At 41.7% G+C, this 23724-nt stretch overlaps 1 protein-coding gene across 1 annotated transcript in view; it reads right to left on the reverse strand.

Moving 5' to 3' along the window:
- Positions 1–23724, reverse strand: part of LOC126236002 (centrosomal protein of 162 kDa-like) — a 228402-nt gene that overhangs the window by 171469 nt on the left and 33209 nt on the right. The window contains exons 3-4 of the mRNA XM_049945011.1: positions 17342–17489; positions 470–1825 (exon numbers count right to left, since the gene is read on the reverse strand). Of these exons, the coding sequence (XP_049800968.1) occupies positions 470–1825; positions 17342–17489 (1504 nt within the window). The remainder of the gene's footprint in view (positions 1–469; positions 1826–17341; positions 17490–23724) is intronic.

Genomic DNA, 23724 nt, shown 5'->3' on the forward strand with positions numbered 1-23724 from the left:
AACCGAAAATTTACGTTCCTAGCTTTCGGAACAAATGTTCCTTCATCAGGGAGGAGAGAGGGGAAAGAAAGGGAAGAAGGGAAAGTGGATTCAGTTACTCATAACCCAGGTCATGAAGCAACAGGGAAAGGAAAGAGGCATGGTTGTCAGAGGGAAGGCTTCCCTCTGACAACCATGCCTCCATCCTTGCTACCCTCCCTGTTTTCCTTTCCCTGTTGCTTCATGACCTGGGTTATGAGTAACTGAATCCACTTTCCCTTCTTCCCTTTCTTTCCCCTCTCTCCTCCCTGATGAAGGAACATTTGTTCCGAAAGCTAGGAACGTAAATTTTCGGTTCTGTTTTTTGTGTATCTATCGGCTGAACTGAGCTGAGGTAAGTACTGGCCAGCCCCTCTATCTCTTTGTTAGTATTTGTTTCCATATTTACCCTTAGATATCACATTCATGCCACAAGTACTCATACACTAACCTTGTAGCCTTTGACACTTTTCCTTCTCCTCTTGAAGCTGTTTCTCTAGCGTGAGGAGCATCAGTGTCTCTTTCCTGAGAGATTCGTCTGTCACTTTCGCACCCTGTGTAGGCCTCTTGTCCTGTTCCGACGGCTGTGATATTGTACTCTCTTCCGAGACATCTGACAAGTACTTCCTCTCCAGTCCACGGATGTACTCTGTTCTCCAGCTGCTGGCTCCATTGCTGGCATTACTTTCACTGCCCTTTCCTGGAACTTTTGTATTCACCTCGCTCACTGCACTCTCCACCTCAGTGCGCACCACGTCATTCACTATTTGCCTTATTTTATCTGATACACTACTGGCGCTGCTGTCCCTTTTCAGTTGCTTGCCTCTAGAACCTGCTGCAGATGGATCAACATCCTTTTCACGTGGCATTACTCTACTAACAGTGATGCTCTTGTGAATACTTTCCTCTCTCATCTCTTTAGTGGAATCTCTGCTTTCACTGGATTTTGCAGTACTGTTCCGTTTAGCACCTGAAGTAACAACAGATTTTGAACTACTTTGGCCAGCATTTCTGTTCTGATGAAAACCAAACGATTTTTTCGCACTTGGCTTATCACTGTCTTTTTCGTTACTTTTATGCCATTTTTTTGCTCCAGGTTTTTCACGGTGTGATGACATACTTTGGAAACTGACACTTCTATCGATTTTCTTGCCCTGTGGTGACAGTTTCCCTGTGGCACTTTGACCAGTGTCAATAAGAGATTTTTCTTGTGTAATTGCAGGCTCTTCTTTCCTAAAATCCTCACTTTTATTAACTCCTGCAGCATGGCTATTGAATTTGTCATAATGTAGTAAAGCTGTAACAGGTAAATTTTTTTCACTTGTACCAAAACTAGAAGAAACTGTGGTCCGCTTTAAGGCATCATACTTTTCAGTATCAGATCTGTCTGGTAATCCAGTTACCTTGGTGGGACCAAGGGAAACTGAAGAATGTACATCTGAAGGCATACTAACAGTTTTCTTTAATCTGCTGTCAACTTTTTCATTACTTTCAGATAAGGAAGAAATATCTGACATAAAGGATTTTGAAGATATCACAGAGGGCTGTCTAAATTCATTAAAAGTATTCTTACTGGAGGGAATCTGAGAAACTTTCTTAGAATGTTCTCTTGACCTACTAGCACTGTGACTCGATGGTGAAGAAATATCTGAAGGCACAACTTCACAACTCTCCGAGTCTGATGTGAGAGACTTGAAGCTAGTTCTTGATGATGCATGAGCAAGCTGCTCAAATGTCTGAGAGCTCTCACGGACAACTTCTTCTGCCTCTTTCAAAATTTCTTCCACACTTCTGTCTTCCATTCCAGCTGGAAAAGCATCACAAAAAAATTGTACATTTAAAAATTTATCTTCACAATCTGTATGTGGAGACTGCAGCTTAAAGATATACTGAATGCTGTAGCAGTAGCTTACACGTAAGATATGTCTAATTACTAGGCATTCATTCTTTAGAGAGCAGTTGTAGTGGAACATGAAGGCATAAAAAAACACACACACTTTTACATATCATTCTTGTGAAAACAGACAAAAAAGCACAAAAATACACTAATCTGCAAAACTTAAGAATGATTACTACTCACCATATAGCAGTGATGCTGAGTAACAGACGGCCACAACAGAAAGACTGTCATGATATAAGCTTTTGACCAATATAATATGGCCTTTGTCAAAAGTACACACACACACACACACACACACACACACACACACACACACACAACTCGCCCCGCCCACACATGACTGCAGCCTCTGGCAGCTCAAGCCACACTGCGACCAACAGCAGCAGCGCATGATAGGAGTGGCAACTGGGTGGGAGTGAGGAGGAGGTTGAGGTGGGGAGGAGGTGGGGAAGAGTGAAGTGCTGCTGGGGAGTGTGCAAGGATGAGGTGGAGAGACAGTGAGGCAGCTAGGTGCAGTCGGGAGGGTAGATGGAGGGCAGGGGAGAGGTGGGGGTGTTGCGGAAAAGTAGAGAAGTAAAAAGGCAGGGTGTGTTGGTGGAATGAGTCTGTGTGCTAGAATGGGAACAGGGAAGGGGCTGGATGGGTTAGAAAAATGACTAATGAAGATTGAGGCCAGGAGGGCTGTGGGAACATAGGCGCCATTCAGAAAAGCTAGTGTTGTTGGGAAGGATCCATATGGCACAGGCCACGAAGCAGTCACTGAAATGAAGGCTGTCATGTTGGGCAGCGTGCTCAGCAACTGGGTGGTCCCCTTGTTTCTTGGTCACTGTTTGTTAGTAGCCATTCATGCAGACAGACAGCTTGTTGGTTGCCATGCTCACATAGAAAGCAGCACAGTGGCTGCAGCTTAGCTTGTAGATTGCATGATTGGTTTCACAGGTAATCCTGCCTTTGATGGGATAGGTGATGTTTGTGACTAGACGGTAGTAGGTGGTGGTGGGAGAATGTATGGAACAGGTCTTGTATCTAGGTCTGTTACAGGGATATGAGCCATGAAGTAAGGGATTGGGAGCAGGGGTTGTGTAGGGATGGACGAGTGTATTGTGTAGATTTGGTGGACGGCAGAATACCACTGTGGGAGGGGTGGGAAGGGTAGTGGGCAGTGTGGCATCAGCTGCTGCAATCATGTGTGTAACGTTGCATTTTCGTGTGTGTGTGTGTGTGTGTGTGTGTGTGTGTGTGTGTGTGTGTGGGTGGGTGGGTGCGAGTGAGCACGCACGTCTGTCACCTTATTGGCCGAAAGCTTATATTGTGACAATGTTTTTGTTTTGCCTATCTGCGGCTCAGCATCTCCGCTATATGGCGAGTAGTAACTTTCCTTTTCATAATATTGTTGCATTCCATCCTGGATTTTCCATTGTTTAAATTTAAGGATGAGATAGATAAAGTAACATAACATATGAAATATCCAGTGGAAATTAATGTAAGTGTGGCAGCATGTTACCAGAGGTCTCCCAGTCATGCATAGAAGGTTGGACAGCACATGGCATGAGGTCAGCATGATTAGCACCAATTGGGGCTGGCCCCACAACATGAGGCAGCTGAAGGAACTGAAAAAGGCTGCGTGTGTCAATCATCAAGCAGTTACAGTGCACTGTGGTAGTGTTCTTCATCACAACACGACCCAGAGGCATTTGGATAACTTCACATGGGAAAGAATCATCAAAAAACTGGAAAAAGAATGACGTGTGATGAGTGGAGCCCATGAATTTGTTATTGTTCACAGCACTGTTTCATGCGCATGGTGAGAGTTCTGAACTACAGGCACTGCTGCTCAAAGGAGAAGAGGTGGCCAGGCATGGTCAACTACAGCAGGAGATCAGAGCTACATTGTGCAACAGGCAAGAAGGGATCCATGTGAAACAGTGGGTGTAATCGTAAGCACATCTCACATGACTGCAAGCACAAAATCTCACGCTCCACAGCGGAGCGGCAGCTGCTTTGGGGTGGTCTCTTTGCCTGATGTCAAGTACATTGTGTTCTGTTGACCTCCATCCATCATAAGCACTATTTGCGATGATACCGAGAACGTAGGGACTGGACCAACGAGAGTACGGTCGTGTGCTCTCCTCAGTGAGAGCAGATTCAGTCTGAGTGGATGTACTGTCATATGATGACAGGCGGGAGCATTTAATGCAATGAGGAATATTGTTGAACTGATTGTTTTGGTGGTCCAGCTGTTATGGTGTGGGGAGGCATAATGTTGCATGGACATAATGACCTTCAAATCTTTTAACATGGTACACTCACCAGTCAACATGATTGTGATACTATACTCCTTTCCCATGTGCATCTTTTCAGGAGTGCATTTGTACCCAATTTCATTTTTATGGGTGGAAATGAGCAAATGCATTGAAGGGTGCAGGTGAAGGACCTCTTGGAATGAGAGAATATTTGGAGAATGGACTGGCCTGCCACCCCCCCCCCCCCCCCACACACACACTTTCCAGTCTTAAATCCCACTGTGCATGTGTGGGATGTGGTGGGGAGATGTGTTCCAGCACATCCACATGGACTATCAAACTTTCAAGATGCAGCTTTAAATGTTGACTCAAGGAATATCCTACAACCTACTACATATTGTTCACATAGGGATCATGAGGACAAGAGCAGAATAATTACAGCACGCACAGAGAAATTCAAACAATCATTCTTCCCGCACTCCATAAGTGATTAGACTGGGAAGAAAATCTAATAACTGATACAATGGAATGTACCGTCTGTCACGCACTTCACGGTGGTCTCCAGAGTATGGACGTAGTTACAGATGTAGCAACAACCATCCAACAATTCTTAACTGTGTTGGTGGAGAAATGGAGGGTCCAAAAACTCTTTACCAACCTTGCGGTCAGCAGCAGAGCACATTGCAGAACATGCATTGCCGTCCATGGTGATCACAGACCTGATTAAGAACAATGTTCCACCTTTTGTAATGTCAAGGAGACCACCATAAATTGTGGTGACTTCAATGTATTTATTGTCTTTGAATAAGAGTGTTATTTCAGTTGGCCTCACAGCTTATTTCTTTTAGTTACCTTCTGCACCATACTGTAGCAGTTCTTTCTATGTATTGTCCACATTGTATCAAGCTATGTTACTTGGCAGTGCCACATCATGCAAAAGTTACTTTTGTCCTTAGGTTTTGCACACCAATATAGTTTCATTTAAACTCTCAACTGCAAAATAGTTCTTATTCAACAGACCTTACAACAGTGAATTCTGAAACATAGCACAAATTTTATAGTTGCAAGCATATCCAGCAAAGACTTTTGGATGAAAACATTGCTGCACACAATCTTTATACACAATTATTACATAAATTTGCTATTTTTACACACAATCACTACTGTGAATTCGAACAGACCATATTACATAACCTCTTTCCGTATCCTTTACGCTCTTGTGTTGTCAGGCCAATGGGAAAGACACTAATCACTTACCACAAGTCTTTACTTCTTTGTCCGCCCCAATAGCTGAGTGGTCAGCGTGACGGATTGCTGGTGTACGGTCCTGGGTTCGATTCCCGGCTGGGTTGGAGATTTTTTCCGCTCAGGGACTGGGTGTTGTGTTGTCTTCATCATCATTTCATCCTCATCCGGCATGCAGGTCGCCCAATGTGGCGTCGAATGTAATAAGACCTGCACCAAGGCGGTCTCCTAGCCAATGACGCCCAATGCTCATTTCCATTTACTTCTTTGAGTATATTTTCCATACAAAACATTTTTCCAATGCCATGAAAAAAGTGATAATGAACAGAAACCATATCTTGGCTGCCTGATAAATTTGCTGTTTAAATACAGCTATTTGTTGATGGTGACTGATGGGGAAACTGCTCATACCTATTTTCGTCAAAAGCTTATCCTTTGACACCATTGCGGACAGTGGAGGAGGAGACCCCTAGCATGTTGGAGGGTGGTCCTGGCATTGTGTCCTGATGCTGCCTGTCTATTCCATGTGCTGCCTTCATCGCTTTCACATCAGAGCACTCTTGATGTATTTTTGCTAGTGTTGTGCCCCACGCTGAGCTCAGTTGGAAACTGTTGTCCCAGTTGACAAGATCATCATGGACCAGTATCTCCACTGCCACTTTGAGGATCGAATTCCAGAACCTGTTTGTGTGACACAATGCCTCTGTCTGTTCAAAATCAAGCATATGACCTTCGTTCACACTGTGCTTTGCCACTGCAGATTTGCCTGTTTGTCTGAGGTGAACACTTCTCACGTGTTCTGAGCGGCACTGTGAAATACACCACTGTGTCTGGCCAATATACTGCTAGCCACATTTGCAAATGATGCTGCCAACACCAGGTGTCCGTAGTCCTAGGTTGTCTCACACAGAGCCAAACATTTTTGATTTAACCAACCAGTGGAAAATAATTTTAATGTTGTTGCTAGACACTTTATATCTTCTTTCAGATTGTCATCTTTCTTCTTCTTGCACGGCTGGAGAGCACGTCTTATCTGCTTCTCCAAGTTGCTGTTCTTGCAAAAGATTTTCCTCATATGCTGCAACGTGGTGGGTAGACTGCCCTTGTTACATGTCTCAAGCTCTGTGCACCATGTTGGTGAGCACAGGTTGATGATGTGTTGGATGGTGGCAGCTACTGGCATTTACGTACAGGACCATGTGTGTGTTTTTTTCTAGTGGCAGAACAGCTGAGTGTGCCTTATCAGGATATTGACGAAAGTCAGGCATCTGTTTTCTTCCAGCTCCATGGAGAACTTTACATTGTCGTGTTTGCTTTTAAGCTGGTCAAGAAATTTGTGCAGGTTTTGCTCCACCATGTGGCCACATCACATATGTGTTGGCCACATATCAGTAGAATGCCTTTGGTTTCAAGCAATTGGTTTCAAACATGTGGTTTTGAGAGTAGTTTCCTCAAAGTGTACCTTATACAGGTTTGCAATGCCTCATGTGAGGGATGTGGGGGGATTCCATGGCAACTCCATCTAACTGCTGGTAGAACTTTCTACCACATCGGAAGTAGGTGGTAGGAAGTGTCTGTTGGAAAAGTTCCATAGTATCTTCGACAAAATGGTTCCCCAGTAATGTCAAGCAATCTTCTAGTAGTACTGGCATGATATCGAAACTGACCAGATCACCATTGTCCAGATAAATCCCCTGAAGCAACTTCACAAATTCACTTGAGTTTTTGACATGGTGTGTGCAGTAAGCCACAAAAGGTTTTTGTAACTGTGACAGGAATCTAGCTATTCCATATGTTGGTGACTATCATGTCAGCTATTGGACATAGTGGAACGCCCTCTTCTTGTGTATCTTTGGGGGGAGGGGGTGGCATGTAGCTGTGTGGTATCAGTGCTCTGGGGTGCGGCCTTCTGACTACATTCCTGTCCAGTCCCGAGCTGTTTAGGAGTGACAAGGTCTTCCTAGTCACACATGGTATAGGATTCTTTCCTTCTGGCTTGTAAGCTGGGTCTCGTAATTGCATCTCAATCTTCTGCAAGAAGTCAGCTGATCATAACAGCACTGTTACATTGCATTTGTCAACTGCTAGCAGACAATGTCTTCGTCTTCATAGAAGTTGCAAATCACCCTGTAGTCTGCCGAGGAGATGGTAGTTTTTGACATTAGAGGAGATAAAAACACAGAAAAACACTAAAAAAATGGCAAAATAAAAATTAAACAAATGTTATTGTCAAGTATATAAAACAATTTATTTAACCTGCCTGGACAGCGGTGCATGTCAACATCCTGCTTCTGGGATTTGGGCAGGCGTGCTGGTTGCAGATCAAATCTGCCTGGCGGATTAACTATGAGGGCTGGTGTGCCACCCAGTCTGGATGCAGTCTTTTGACAGTTTCTCACATCCAACTACATGAATGTGTGGGTGGTACCCATATCCCGCAGCTCAGTTGTACAATTCGCCAACATTTAGATAATGTTTGCACACTTTCATGTAGACATCACTGCACGCAGACTATTGTGGTACACAAATGAGGTGTGGCAGCAGGAAGGGCATCCAGTCACCCTCTAACTTCAACAATACCAAATTCAATAACAACCGTAACCGACATGACCCCAAGTAGGTACGAGATCAAGACAAAGGACAATGAAGATTAACTGATCCAGTTTGATCAGCGAATTATGAAACTGAAACTGGATTTTGTATATACAAAGTATTAGAAGAGTTATTACTGTAAATTAGCTATAAAAGAAATTTAAACAGAAAGAACATGAGTCTGGTTATGTACAAGGGTTTGACAAATCTGGTAAATTTCTTTGAAAGAATGGAACATCTTTGTTGCACCTTCATGGTTGGTAAGCTTGATTGTTAAAGAATTTCAACAATGTGCAGCAAACAATTCATTGTTGAAAGCTTTCTGAATTGGTCAGTGTGTCAATTATGACTGAAAATGGAGAAAAACAAATTTTGTGCTGTTATTAAACATTTTGATTTGAAGGTTGGACTGCCACACAAATCAAAACAGAACTGGATGAAGTTCAAGCGGACTCTGTGCCATCACTGAACACCATTCACTTTTGGATTAATGAATTTAAAAATGGATTGACAAGCACCAAAGACAAAGCACACTCCAGCCATCCAACTGAGGTCACCACAAAGGAAACCACTGACAAAATGGTAATGCAAGGCTGCCAAATAAAAATGTGTGTGATTTCTGAGACTGTCAGCATCTAAACTGAGTGAGTGCAGAATATTCAGCACAAAAAATTGGCTATGAAGAAGCTGTGTGTGAGGTGGGTGTCACAATTGCTCACAGTCAATCAAAAGCGCACCCAGCACAACATTTCAGCAAAATGTCTGGTGATGTTTAATCACATTCCGCATGACCTTTGGTGCCAATTTCTGACTTCTGATGAAACCTGGCTCCATCAGTACACACCAGAGTCAAAACAGCAGTCAAAATAATGGACAAAGGCTGGTGAAAGTGCACTGAAGAAGGAAAAGACCATTTTGTCAGCTGGTAAGGTGATGGTGTTGGCGACTGTTTTTTGGAATCCCCAAGGAATAATTGTCACAGATTACCTGTTAAAAGGCAGAACCATAACTGCACCCTATTATGCATCATTGTTGGATCATTTGAAACTTGCGTAGGCTGAAAAAAGACCAGGTTTGGCATGTAAAAAAGTGCTCTTTCACCAGGATAATAGACAATTCTACATATCAGCGATAACAATGGTGAAAGCTTGTGAACTGGGCTTTGAACTGATTCCTCATCCACCCTATTCACCATACTCACACCCAAGCAACATCGTTTGTTCCCTACCTTGAAATTTTACCTTGCTGGGAACAAGTTTTCATCATGAGGAAGAAAGAGTTGCAGTTGACTTATATTTTGCAGAGTTTGACAGAACCTATTTTTTCAATAGGTGAAAAAGTGGAAGGATCGCTGGACCAAGTGCACATTCCTCAAAGGAGGCTATGTTGAGGTGTAAGAGGAGTTGTTTACGAAACAAACTTTTTCTTGCTTTTTTACCAGACTTATCAAACCACCATGTATTTGAATTTTGCAGTAAACACTTTTAAACTGAAGTTTCATCTGTGTATTCAGTTTCAACACTAGCAATAAGAAAATATTCGTGTTTGAAGTAGAAAGAACAATAAACCCAAAAATGCTTTGAAATTCCAGCTACATATTTGATCACACCTGTAACAACTTCAAAAAAAAAAAAAAAATAAATAAATAAATAAAATTTAAAGAGCCCACATGTAATGGGAGCTATGCTATAAGACCAGCACCGCAGGTGTTATCATGATGGTGAAATGACAGGTAATTGCACAACAAATGTCTCATGAAAGTGGCTCAGTTTGAATAATTATAGAAACCAATATTTTCATTCAACTTGAGAAGGCCTAATTCAATCTTAATTGCAGTATTATGTGGCTCAGTAGGTTAATCATATGTTTATGAAAATGGGAATCTGCCTTTGAAGCACACATCTGTATGCACACTAGCTCTCAACCACGAGGAAACTGATTCAGATCTTTACGATGGAAGTAATTTTCCATTACCACTATTTGGCTGGACATGGGAAGTGAGAGTTGGTGGTGAGAAGTTCTTGATCATCAAATCTATGAGTGGTGCCTCATTAAGAGAGGGCACATTATACTGACAATAATTAATGGGCACAGATACTAAGATTGACAGTCCTCTCAGATAAATCAAAGAAACTACATCTCGGCACTGGGCTTTGCGCGCTCTCTCTCTCTCTCTCTCTCTCTTTCATTTTACAACCAAACACAATAACGAAATACATATGCATATCTTCCGGAGGAACAATGTTAGCACAGCTGACAGACATACACAAAACACTATCCTAGCTTTTGGAACTAATAATTTTTCATCAAGAAGCAAAGGCGAGTAGGTAGCAGAGATAAAAAGAAAGGTTAGGTCACACAGACCCCAGGATCAAAGATGTAGATGTAGACCCTATCCGTTTTGAGTGCCAGGTCAAAACTTGGCATCCTCCAATCCTGGGGTCTGAGTAACCTGTCCTTCCTTTTTAAACTTCCCAACCTACTCCTCTGCTTCCAGATGAACTATTAGTTTTGAAAGCTAGGCTAGCATCATGTGTTATGTATATTCCTTTTGCAAGTAGCAATATTCTGCTTTCTGAAGGTAGGTGATGGCAAGAAATTTTGCTCAAAAAATTTTAGTTTTCTTGAAGTAACATTCCTTCGATATAATCAACATTATGCAGAGAAAAACACAATCATTTTCAAACAGACTGTTTAGGTTAAACGAATATTTTATTCAGCATTAGCTGTGTGGACCTATTAAGTAGTCTTCCAAGAGAACATAACATTTTCTGATTTTCCTTTCGTAATTCACATCTTGGAAAAAAGGAACTTTTCCTCCTCTGAGTGGAAGATGCCACAGTGCAGTTTCAACATATCATACATGGTTATTAAACGAAGCCACTTTGGTTGCACCTAGCACTGAACGTCCAGTTTGTGTGAAGCTCTATCGAGAAGTGTGTGACGCACATCACAAGTGAAAGGCCTCCAAGCTCTCCTGAGAAGTGAATCTAGCAGACAGCTCTTTCAGTTTGCCGATCTCTACCCAGCCACTTTCTGCAAGTATTTGCTCTGTCCCTGCTCTCTGTGGTGAACCTTGTTTTCAGACATCTACAATGCATCACTAACTTTACTGAACTTTAGATGTGACACCTAAAACCATTAACAGTTCTCCATCATATTTCTATCAGCTCCTCTTCCTGTAAGACAATAGCTGGTTTTCATCAATAAATTAAAGTCTCGTTTTTAAATTTTTCTAAATTGTTTACCCCATCCCTTCCCACTTGCTATCTGCTCATCCATCCATAGAACATAGTGTCTGGTTCTGATCTTGGGTTACAGTAAAAAATAGTGATGGATATGGACACCTGTTCATAACAGGTTCGCGTAGAAAGTCGCATACCATGTAAATTTAACATGGCATAGCCATCAGTGGACACAGTTTATTCATATCTTAGAACTGCAATGTTGGACTACCATAATTAGTAAGTTTATGTCAACTTACTCAATGCCTTGTAACTACACGTGTGGTCCCAATGTATGCATCCTGCAAGTACCACATAGTTGAACTGCAATACTTGCAACACACACAGAATCAGTGGAAGAATCCCCTATGAACTCTCATGGGAGTCTGTTCCAGCTCGCGTGCCCATCAGTGAGCAGCTGATTGGCACGGGTGCAGGTGAGTAGTGTTGGGCAAGCAGCTGACATGTGGGCAGCCTCGCAGACACTGTAGAGTTAACAGTCTTATTCCACTGATTGAGCTCAGGCGGTTGGGGTTGGACTAGCAGGTCATGTGTGTGCAAAATGTGTGCAACAGGAGTGTCTGGCAAGTCGCCTACACTACCTGCGTCTGCCTACAGGCAATCTGAAGAGTGCTCGCTGGTGTACGTGTCAGATGGGACAGTGTTGGAACTGCCTGTTGTATGAAGTGTATGTCCTAACTTTATTTGCATCGGCACTGCCAAGCTGTTAAACAAAATTCATGGTAACAGACAAACATACTACACAGGTCACACACAACAACCTGTTACTGTAAACATGTCACAGATCTTGATCCAAGTTTACCCATCTGGGTAATTTAGGTCCTACATCCTAAATCTAGTGCTACCACATCTTGAAGACGGTAACCCGGTTTCTAACATCTATTCAACTGTCACAATCCACATTATCACTGATATATTCCCTTGATTCCTATAAGCTCTTCCATTATCTTCCATCTACTCATTTCCTGTTTACATGTACGCAAAAATTCTCTTTCCTAAGCTCAATATTTATTTTTTATTTTGAAAATATTGAAATAAAGATCATTGTTGGAAATTAAGTTAAGTGTTTCTTTAAATGATGTGTCCTGCTGCCATGACTAGGTACTCTGAAGAAACCAAAAATTAAAAGCAGAGATGAAAACTCAATGGGCATGTGACACTTCGGCTGTCGGGTCATGTCCTTAATTCACTAAGGCACATTCAACAAAAATTAATGCACTTGCCCATAACCAGTTCCTAACTAAATACTTGTAGTCACCTCTGATGTATCAGCAAACGCTTTAGCAACATTTCTATTAAAATGAGAATTGAAGAGAAATTCACAAGACTATTATAATGAAATTCTGCGAACAATAAAAAAATAGCATAAGTCTACAGATAGGTACAAAGTTAGTTAACTGGAGTTCATCAGCACCATACAGAGCTGCTCTCTATATGGTGCTTATTGTTGTTGTTGTTGTTGTTGTGGTGGTGGTGGTCTTCAGTCCAGAGACTGGTTTGAAGCAGCTCTCCATGCTACTGTATCATGTGCAAGCTTCTTCATCTCCCAGTACCTACTACAACCTACATCCTTCTGAATCTGCTTAGTGTATTCATCTCTTGGTCTCCCTCTACGATTTCTACCCTCCACACTGCCCCTCAATACTAAATTGGTGATCCCTTGATGCCTCAGAACATGTCCTACCAACCGATCCCTTCTTCTAGTCAAGTTGTGCCACAAATTTCTCTTCTCCCCAATTCTATTCAGTACCTCCTCATTAGTTATGTGACCTACCCATCTCATCTTCAGCATTCTTCTGTAGCACCACATTTCAAAAGCTTCTATTCTCTTCTTGTCTAAACTATTTATCGTCCATGTTTCACTTCCATACAAGGCTACACTCCATACAAATACTTTCAGAAAAGACTTCCTGATGCTTAAATCTATAATCAATGTTAACAAATTTCTCTTCCTCAGAAACGCTTTCCTTGCCATTGCCAGTCTACATTTTATATCCTCTCTACTTCGACCATCATCAGTTATTTTGCTCCCCAAATAGCAAAACTCCTTTACTACTTTAAGTGTCTCATTTCCTAATCTAATTCCCTCAGCATCACCTGACTTAATTCGACTACATTTCATTAGCCTCATCTTGCTTTTGTTGATGTTCATCTTATATTCTCCTTTCAAGACATTGTCTATTCTGTTCAACTGCTCTTCCAGATCCTTTGCTGTCTCTGACAGAATTACAATGTCATCGGCAAACCTCAAAGTTTTTATTTCTTCTCCATGGATTTTACTTCCTACTCCAAATTTTTCTTTTGTTTCCTTTACTGCTTGCTCAATATACAGATGGAATAACATCGGCCCAAACCTATCTCACTCCCATGCCAACCACTGCTTCCCTTTCAAGCCCCTCGACTCATATAACTACAGTCTGGTTTCTGTAAAAATTGTTAATAGTGTTTTGCTCCCTGTATTTGACCCCTGTCACCTTCAGAATTTGAAAGAGAGTATTCCAGTCAACATTGTCAAAAGCTTTCTCTACGTCTACAAATGCTAGAAACGTAGGTTTGCCTTTCCTTTAACTATCTTCTAAGATAAGTCATAGGGTCAGTATTGCCTCTAGTGTCCCAACATTTCTACGGAACCCAAACTGATCTTCCCTGAGGTCGGCTTCTACCAGTTTTTCCATTCTTCTGTAAAGAATTCATGTTAGTATTTTGCAGCCGTGACTTATTAAATTGATAGTTTGGTAATTTTCACTCCTGTCAGCACCTGCTTTCTTTGGGATTGGAATTATTATATTCTTCTTGAAATCTGAGGGTATTTCGCCTGTCTGAAATATTTTGCTCACCAGATGATAGAGTTTTGTCAGGGCTGGCTCTCTCAAGGCTATCAGTATTTCTAATGGAATGTTGTCTACTTTCGGGGCCTTGTTTCAACATAGGTCTTTCAGTGCTCTGTCAAACTCTTCACGCAGTATCATACCTCCCATTTCATCTTCATCTATGTCCTCTTCCATTTCCATAATATTGTCCTCAAGTACATTGCCCTTGTATAGACACACTATATACTCCTTCCACCTTTCTGCTTTCCCTTCTTTGCTTCGAACTAGGTTTCCATCTGGGCTCTTGATATTCATACAAGTTGTTCTCTTTTCTCCAAATGTCTCTTTAATTTTCCTGTAGGCAGTATCTATCTTACTCCTAAAGTGCGCGTCATATATGTTGGCTGCCGAGTTTAGGTTCGTTTTGCGCATCTGACGTCACAAAACACTGTCAGCCAATGAACAGAGAACGATGTTGCCAGATCTCGACTGCAGTGCATAGCATGGACGAGTGTCTTCAGTTTTAGAAACGTTCAGTCATAAATAAAGTAATAGAACAAAAGCAATGTCTTGATAGCAGACTTTCTTTTATAGAAAGTTTGGAAAAAGCATTCTTTATACCAATTGCTTCATATTCTATTAATTAATTAAACCAAACAAGCAATAAGACTCCTAATTCAGGCGATAGCAAGGAAAGGTGTTTGTATCAATCTCACGAACCGCTTTTTCGCAATAAAGAACAGCGGTAATTGATTATTTCCTATTGTACTTCGACAAAGCGTGAGTAATTCATAGTCATACCAACAGTGTTTGTCAGTATTTTGCGTGACGTGTTATTGTCCTCAAGGCATTCTACAGTCTGACGAGCTCCGTTAGCATAACGGTTAGGGTGTTGGGCTTCTAAGCGAAAGGTTACGAGTTCAAACCTTGTGCGCTGCTTAATATTTTTATTATTTAAAAACAATATCGAAGTGCCTTACTTCACGAATTATATTCGTTTGAATGCAATTATTTTGAAATTTCTAGTGCTTTGTCTCTTCATTAACCGTTTCGCTGCTGCAGACACGTGCTCCCCGCATTCCGCGCTGTGCGCGATTTTGTCATCACTGCACTGCTCGCCTGTGCAGACACATGGTATTCCCACTGCTTTGACACACTTCTCATTCGATTTCACAAAAACTATTTGGCCCAAAAATTTGATTTTTACACGTCTTCTTGACTGATACCTTCCCCCCATAAATGACTTAATTTTGTTTCGATGTTCAACGCAGTTATTATGCAGCATTACATGAAGTAATTTTATATGAAATTTAGGTATCTTGTCCACATTTCATTCTCAACATTGTGGCAACTAAAATCGACCATATGGAAAGTATACTCTATGGCCTTTTACCTCTGCAAACTCTTCAAAATTTCGTGCAATGCTTTACTATATTCAATGCGGCATAATAACTGCGTTGAACATCGAAACAAAATTAAGTCATTTGTGGGGGGAAGGTATCAGTCAAGAAGATCTAATTTTTGGGCCAAATAGTTTTTGTGGAATCGGATGATAAGAGTGTCAAAGCAGTCGGAACACGATGTGTGTGCACAGGCGAGCAGTGCAGTGACAAAATCGCGCACAGCGTGGAATGCAGGGAGCACGTCTTTGTAGCAGTGAAAGGGTTAATGCGGCCGTGGTGGCTTTACCTTATGTCATGAACTGCGCACTTCCCCGTAAACGTAAGCTTGCGAACTATGCTATACTATGGCGCTGCTTCTATTGGTGCGTGCGTCGTGTGCAACTGGCAACGCAGCAATCTCCCGCATCTGGGCGGGCATGCGCGAGCCGCCAAGATAAAAGAATTGATCTATAGTGATACATGTTTCTACATCCTTACATTTGTCCTCTAGCCAACATTGCTTAGCCATTTTGCACTTCCAGTCTATCTCATTTTTGAGGCGTTTGTATTCCTTTTTGCCTGCTGCATTTACTGCATTTTTGTATTTTCTCCTTTCATCAATTAAATTCAATACCTCTTCTGTTACCCAAGGATTTCTATTAGCCCTCGTCTTTTTACCTACTTGACCCTCTGCTGCCTTCACTGTCTCGTCTCTCAAAGCTACCCATTCTTCTTCTACTGTATTTCTTTCCCCCGTTCTAGTCAATGGTTCCCTAATTCTCTCTCTGAAACTCTCTACAACCTCTGGTTCTTTCAGTTTATCCAGGTCCCATCTCCTTAAGAATACCTTTTTGCTTGGTGATTATACACTTTCTATACAGCTAACTTTTTACCTATCTGTTGTGTTCAATAGTGTAACCAGAACACAGCTTATTCAACACTTCAGTGACAACTTTGCTGGCAGCTTCCACCATATTTAATGTTTAACTGTAAACCTAGAAAATGGCAGTCAAAAATAATTTGTAGGTGTATCGTAAATCACTACATCTGCTACTGTTTAAGAAAACCTTTAATTTCCATTGCCAATTGTGTTCATCGATCGTCATCAGACACACACAGAGTAAGGGTATGTAGCTACGAATGTAAGCTCTTACTGTGATAGCCCACATACATTAATTTGTATCAGTTACATTGTACTAGAGGTCATGTAATGATGTTTGATGAATACAACCAGTAGTGGGGGGGAAAAAAAAGTCAACTCTACTAGAAGATGGAAAGGAGTATATGCCTTCTGAACTCTGAACCAACGTGGCAAGAATCTCGAGATTTTATTTCATGTATTATTTTAAAAATCTGTGCTGTAAAGAATGAGATAAAATTCTCTTTGTTTTTATTTGCTTTGTAGTGTTGCACAAAAAAAGATTCAGCAGAAGATGATCTGGTATGTGTTTGTATTATGAAAACGTACAAACATATCGCAGTTGTAAGTGTGTTTACATGTTAGTCCAATAAAACATACCACCCATGAATGTAAATAAATATTTCTAACTACAACAGTGTTTGACAATTACCATGACACAGCAGCACTCAGATACCGCTACCATGTTTCTCTCGCAGTAGGCAGATGTTTCAATTATAGTATATTGAGCAAGCATTGTTCATATACATGGGGACCTCTACTTAAATATAAAAAATAAAGTAGATGTGGCTTTTAGTGATTGCAATACACTGACACATAGGTATATAAGGGGGTAAAAAGTGAAAAATAACAGCTATTCACTCTTGGCTATTAATGAGAAATAAAAACCTAACAGAAGAATGAAACAGCATTACTATTTCAGATTAAGCTTAATAACCACATAAACTGCACACACAATGCTGTCACAAGCAGAGAGCAGCTGCTGACCTTCATGCGAGAGCCCACTGCTGCTGGCCAAGCGGCTCATCTCCTCGAGGATGCTGCTGATCTCCTCATCCGTCTCATCTCCGTCCGCCTCCGCAGCTTCCACATTGTCTTCTCCGTCTTCGTCCTCTCCTCCTCCCCCTCCTCGCTCCTGCATTATAAAGTGGAATATTACAATGCTGAGGCAAAACTTCATCAGCATAATGTGCTAGGAGCACTCCTTTCAGTTCTTGCACTCGATGAAAGTAACCTCTTGTGTCAATAGGTAGTTTCCATAGCTGTTCAAATATATCAATATATATGAATCAAACAAGATGCTTTGGAATTCATCATGAAAAGCCAATACTATAAAATAACCTACTTTATTCCACCAGTGTAATTTACATTACATTATTAATGTCTGTGTAGCATGTGCAACAACTTTTCACCATACATACTAACTTATGAAAGCAGTGAACTCTCTTGAGTGAGTCTATGATCAATGTGAATTTTTATGCATGATTCCGTTTAGATTGTTAAACGTACTTTCATTTCTTAAGATGTTTTGACTCCTGCCATCATTTGATCGGAACTCAGAATACAAAACCAAGTTCAGTATCAGTTACAGTTCAAACAATGCCAAAGCAGTATGTTGTCTACGGTTAGGCACAGGTTTTATTGTAGCTGACACAGCACTTGGTTTTGCATTATAAGTTCTGATCAACTGATGGCAGTAGTCGAAACACCATAAGAAAGGAAAACACAACAAGCAATATATAAGGAGCCGTGTGTAAAAATTCATACATTAAAGATGCAACTTCCTGCATTATTATGGCACTTCTTTACATCCTCATTCTCGGAGACTGCATCAGTGTAACTTTAAATATTATTTGATACAAGGGTCACTCCAAAAGAAATGCACAATATTTTTGTAAAAATACAGTTTTCATTCTGGATGTGTGAAAGTTTTACAGTGTGTAGATACATCCTTCCCGATTGTTTTCAAACTTACTTCAACCTGTTCCCGTGAATGATGCAGTCACAGCATGTCTTCAAGACGGCTGCTACACTTGACGTTTGTCAGAAGCAACGTGCTGTCATAGAATTCCTGTGCTGTGAAAACGAGACAGTGGGAAGCATCCACAAGAGGTTGAAAATGGTGTATGGAGATGCTGCTGTCGATCGCAGTACTGTTAGTCGGTGGGCAAACAGGTTGCGTGATGAAAGCGGGCAGGGCAATATTGAGGATTGTCCTCGCAGAGGCAGGCCTCGTACTGCACACACTCCAGACAATGTGCAGAGAGTTAACGAACTGGTGATTGCTGACAGACGTATCACAGTGAACGAATTGTCACGCTACGTTGGGATAGGGGAAGGAAGTGTTTGCAGAATACTGAAAGTGTTGGCGTTAAAACAGGTTTGTGCCAGGTTTCCAGGATATTGACAGTGGCTCACAAAGAAACAAGAAAAACAGTATGCAGCGAACTTTTGGAACAGTACGAGAATGGTGGAGATGAATTTCTTGGAAGAATTGTGACAGGTAATGAAACATGGTTCCATCATTTTTCACCAGAGACGAAGAGGCAATCAATGGAGAGGCATCATGCAAATTCACCCAAGAAAAAAAAATTCAAAACCACACCTTCTGCTGGAAAAGTTATGGCTACGGTGTTTTTCGATTCCGAAGGACTCTTGCTTGTAGACATCATTCCATGTGGAACCACCATAAATTCTGATGCATATGTGACGACACTGAAGAAACTTCAAGATCGACTGAGTCGTGTTCAACCACATCGGCAAAAGCAGGATGTTTTGCTGTTGCACGACAATGCATGGCCACATGTCAGTCAAAAAAATATGGAAGCAATCACAAAACTCGGATGGACAACACTGAAACACCCGCCTCACAGTCCTGACCTGGCTCCATGTGACTATCATCTCTTTGGGAAACTGAAAGACTCTCTTCGTGGAACAAGGTTTGAAGATGATGACTCCCTTGTGCACGCTGCCAAACAGTGGCTCCAACGGGTTGGTCCAGAATTTTACCGTGTGGGTATACAGGCGCTGGTTCCAAGATGGCATAAAGCAGTTGAGAGGGATGGAAATTATGTTGAGAAATGAAAATATTGCTCCTAAAGGATGTATCTCCACACTGTAAAACTTTGAAACATGTAGAATGAAAGATGGATTAAAAGAAATAATAATGTGCATTTCTTTTGGAGTGACTCTTGTAGTATCCTGAAGTAATTATTTTCTTATAGAACACTGTGGTAATTTTCTTATGGGAGGGGGGGGGGGGGATGGTAATCACCTTTAGTATCCAGCAGTGATTCAGATTCACCACCCAGCCTCAGTATCAATACAGAGAACACATCAGAGTTACTTGTGCTACATGTTCCAGCTGCAGGTTGCTCCTGCTGAGGTGTCAACGCATCCGGCATGTCACATGGTGCCACCCAAGGACTCAAGACTACCCTTAAATACTGCGGCCCAACACTTGAAGGTTAGCCTTATTAGTTCACTGAAGCATTAATAACATGCCATTGGATCAGTAGAATTTTGACCCTGCCTGTATTATGTTTTTAATTTGGATTGCTTTCTGGACTAATGCTGTATGCTTAAGATAACTTTGCTTTGCTCTGGATTTGTTTCTGGTTAGCCGTCATCGAAATCAGCAACCCAAAGTTTTTTCCGTCCAACTATTCCACTGCAGCAGGGACCAAATTTGTGACTGCAGCAGTTGCATCCGCAACAGCAACAACAAATGCAGCAACAGCATGAAAAACAGTGGGAACTTCTGCAGCAGCATGAATACCAATGAGAATTCCAACAGCAACAGCAGTAATTGCCGTTACATCTGCTGCAAAACCAACAACAGTCCCTTCTTTGCTGAAAGCAAGTCAAGTAACTGATCCAGACTGCCAGAGTGGTGCAGAAAGTATGCCCACTCTTGGACCCCAGTAGTTTGAGCTTTTCTGATTTTTGTGGTTTGCTGACTAACTATTACACTCACCAACCCGCATAGTTGCAACCATCCTGAAATTTAGCCAATGTGTTAAGCAACATAAGGAGACATATGTGGCATGGGTTGCTGACTTACAATGCTTAGCAGGCAAGTGGCGATTTTTTCTTTAAACAGTGTGGCGCATCTTAAGTCAACTCATTAAACCTTAATGTTATTATACGTCTTTCACCTGATAGAGAAGTTAGTGTGAAATCTCCAAAGTCTTCTGATGGAGCTGTTCCACAATTCTTCTGGTGTCAACATTGTTAGTAGTATTAGTCACTGTTGTGCTCTACAATCAACTGATAACTTCCAGTCATGTCATTATAAGTACCCACTGATACAGCAGTCCGGTTACAGGGGAGTCGGTAGTTAGTGATCCACCACCAACATAGTCGGCAGATGTGCAAAAACAGAAGTGCTTGGCATGTCTACATCTACATCTACATCTACATCTACATCCATACTCCGCAAGCCACCTGACTGTGTGTGGCGGAGGGTACCTTGAGTACCTCTATCAGTTCTCCCTTCTATTCCAGTCTCGTATTGTTCGTGGAAAGAAGGATTGTCGGTATGCCTCTGTGTGGGCTCTAATCTCTCTGATTTTGTCCTTATAGTTTCTTCGCAAGATATATGTAGGAGGCAGCAATATACTGTTTGACTCCTCGGTGAAGGTATGTTCTTGAAATTTCAACAAAAGCCCGTACCGAGCTACTGAGCGTCTCTCCTGCAGAGTCTTCCACTGGAGTTTATCTATTATCTTCGTAACACTTTCGCGATTACTAAATGATCCTGTAACGGAGCGCGCTTCTCTCCGTTGGATCTTCTCTATCTCTTCTATCAATCCTATCTGGTACGGATCCCACACTGCTGAGCAGTATTCAAGCAGTGGGCGAACAAACGTACTGTAACCTACTTCCTTTGTTTTCGGATTGCATTGCCTTAGGATTCTTCCAATGAATCTCAGTCTGGCATCTGCTTTACCGACGATCAACTTTATATGATCATTCCATTTTAAATCACTCCTAATGTGTACTCCCAGATAATTTATGGAATTAACTGCTTCCAGTTGCTGACCTGCTATATCGTAGCTAAATGATAAGGGATCTTTCTTTCTATGTATTCACAGCACATTACACTTGTCTACATTGAGATTCAATCACCATTCCCTGCACCACGCGTCAATTCGCTGCAGATCCTCCTGCATTTCAGTACAATTTTCCATTGTTACAACCTCTCGATATACCACAGCATCATCCACAAAAAGCCTTAGTGAACTTCCAATGTCATCCACAAGGTCATTTATGTACATTGTGAATAGCAACGGTCCTACGACACTCCCCTGCGGCCCACCTGAAATCATTCTTACTTCGGAAGACTTCTCTCCATTGAGAATGACATGCTGCGTTCTGTTATCTAGGAACTCTTCAATCCAATCACACAATTGGTCTGATAGTCCATATGCTCTTACTTTGTTCACTAAATGACCTGTATCGAACGCCTTGCGGAAGTCAAGAAACACGGCATCTACCTGGGAACCTGTGTCTATGGCCCTCTGAGTCTCGTGGATGAATAGCGCGAGCTGGGTTTCACACGATCGTCTTTTTCGAAACCCATGTCCTAAAGCGAGTGGAGGCTCATGCAACTGTTTCCTCCCTGTTGTTGTCAAAGTGTCCTAAAAATGTTTGTGCTATGAAACCATGTCCAGATTGTGGCCCACAGCATCAATGGCATTATTGACCTTTCTGTCAGGTCACCTGTTATGCATGCCACAAATGCCTACTGACTGTCCGTCTTGGCTGGCATCCATCGACAACATCAGCTGTCAGTGAACTATTCACTGTCTTGATGGTGCCCATAGCAGCAACAGCAGCAGCAGCAGACGGGATGCACAGGCTCATGTTGCAACTGGACATTAATGGAGCAATGGTGGATTTATAGTCGGAAACAGATACGGCTGTGTCTCTCATTAATGAGGGAGCCTATTGGTGCATTGGCTCCCTGCAGCTGAGGTCCCCTCAGTGCATAGTGGTGACATACAATGACCAGTTGATTCCATTGTGGGGTCAGAATGAAGTTCAAGCAAATTACAAAAATGTAGCTCAGCAAATACCACTGCTAGTAGTCACTTTTTGAACGATGCCTAACATTTTTGGCTTAGCCACTTTTGTGCTTTTTGGCTTTCAAATCAGCTGAATCTAGTTACCACTGTGGTACCATTCACAGAACTTGGTACATTATGTGTGTAATACAGGGTCTATCAAAATGAATCATCGGACTGTGTTATTTGAGATATGTGCATGAACAACATACTGTTGGAAAGAGCTAACTCTCAAGTTTTACACAGTTCCCACAAGGTAGCTATACTGACATCTCAAAGTGCAGGAATTTTTAAATCAAAGGATTACTGTAAGGTGGATCAGTCACACTGGAGCAAATGATTCAGCCTTACATTACTGGCCTCCAAGGTAACTGGACCTCACTGTAGGTGATTATTTCTTGTGGGGAACAAGACACTGTTTATGTTTGTTACCAAGTTTATGTTTGTTACCAACAACAATGAATGAACTGAGATGTCACATAACAGTAACTGTGGAAGCTGTAACTCAAGACATGCTCGCAGCAATGTGGCAACAATTTGAATACTGCATTGACATATCAATGCATATGTGGGGGGGGGGGCATATTGAACACCAATGGGGAAAAAAACTTCGAGTTTTCTACTCATCAAAAAACAAAATTCATTGTATATGCTTATTAGTTTCAGAAATATAGATGTGCCAAACTGGATGATTCTTTTTGATACATCCTGTATAAACAACTGTTAACACAACCGACGTAAGGTTTTGCAATAGGGTCCCAGAACCATGTACCTTTGAAACAATCGACAGCCCCCATGTTTTGTACAACTCATCCAGTCCCTTTTGCCTTTCACAAGCAAGTTAAAGCTGGACTAGATAGGCTGCAAAGTACGGGCATTATATTCTCAGTACTGTCTAGCCATTGGGCTGTGCTACATCCATGGTTGTAGTTAAGGAATCAAATGGATCACTTATAATTTGGGGAGGATTTAAGTCCACCATTAATGCTCACGCAAATGTCTGTCAGTATCCATTTCCAAAGCACAGATTTCCAAACAAAGATTTAACGCCTGCCACTGATGCGACTCAAAAGGGCACTCAGCGATTGGACAGAAGAGGTACAGCACTCTCAGAGTAAAGGCTGCCCATGGGGATAGTGTAAAAAGCTCCAGACCCTAAACGCAATCCACGGTGGTGGACAGAATCTAGACGCGGAAGAATAGACGGCCATGCAGAGGAGTAAACTATGCTTCCATAGTCCAATTTCAAGCACACTAAGGCATGATATAGGTGGAGGAGGACCACTCGGTTCACTCCCCAGG

The sequence above is a fragment of the Schistocerca nitens genome, chromosome 2 (genome assembly GCF_023898315.1).
Source record: "Schistocerca nitens isolate TAMUIC-IGC-003100 chromosome 2, iqSchNite1.1, whole genome shotgun sequence".
Taxonomy (NCBI): domain Eukaryota; kingdom Metazoa; phylum Arthropoda; class Insecta; order Orthoptera; family Acrididae; genus Schistocerca; species Schistocerca nitens.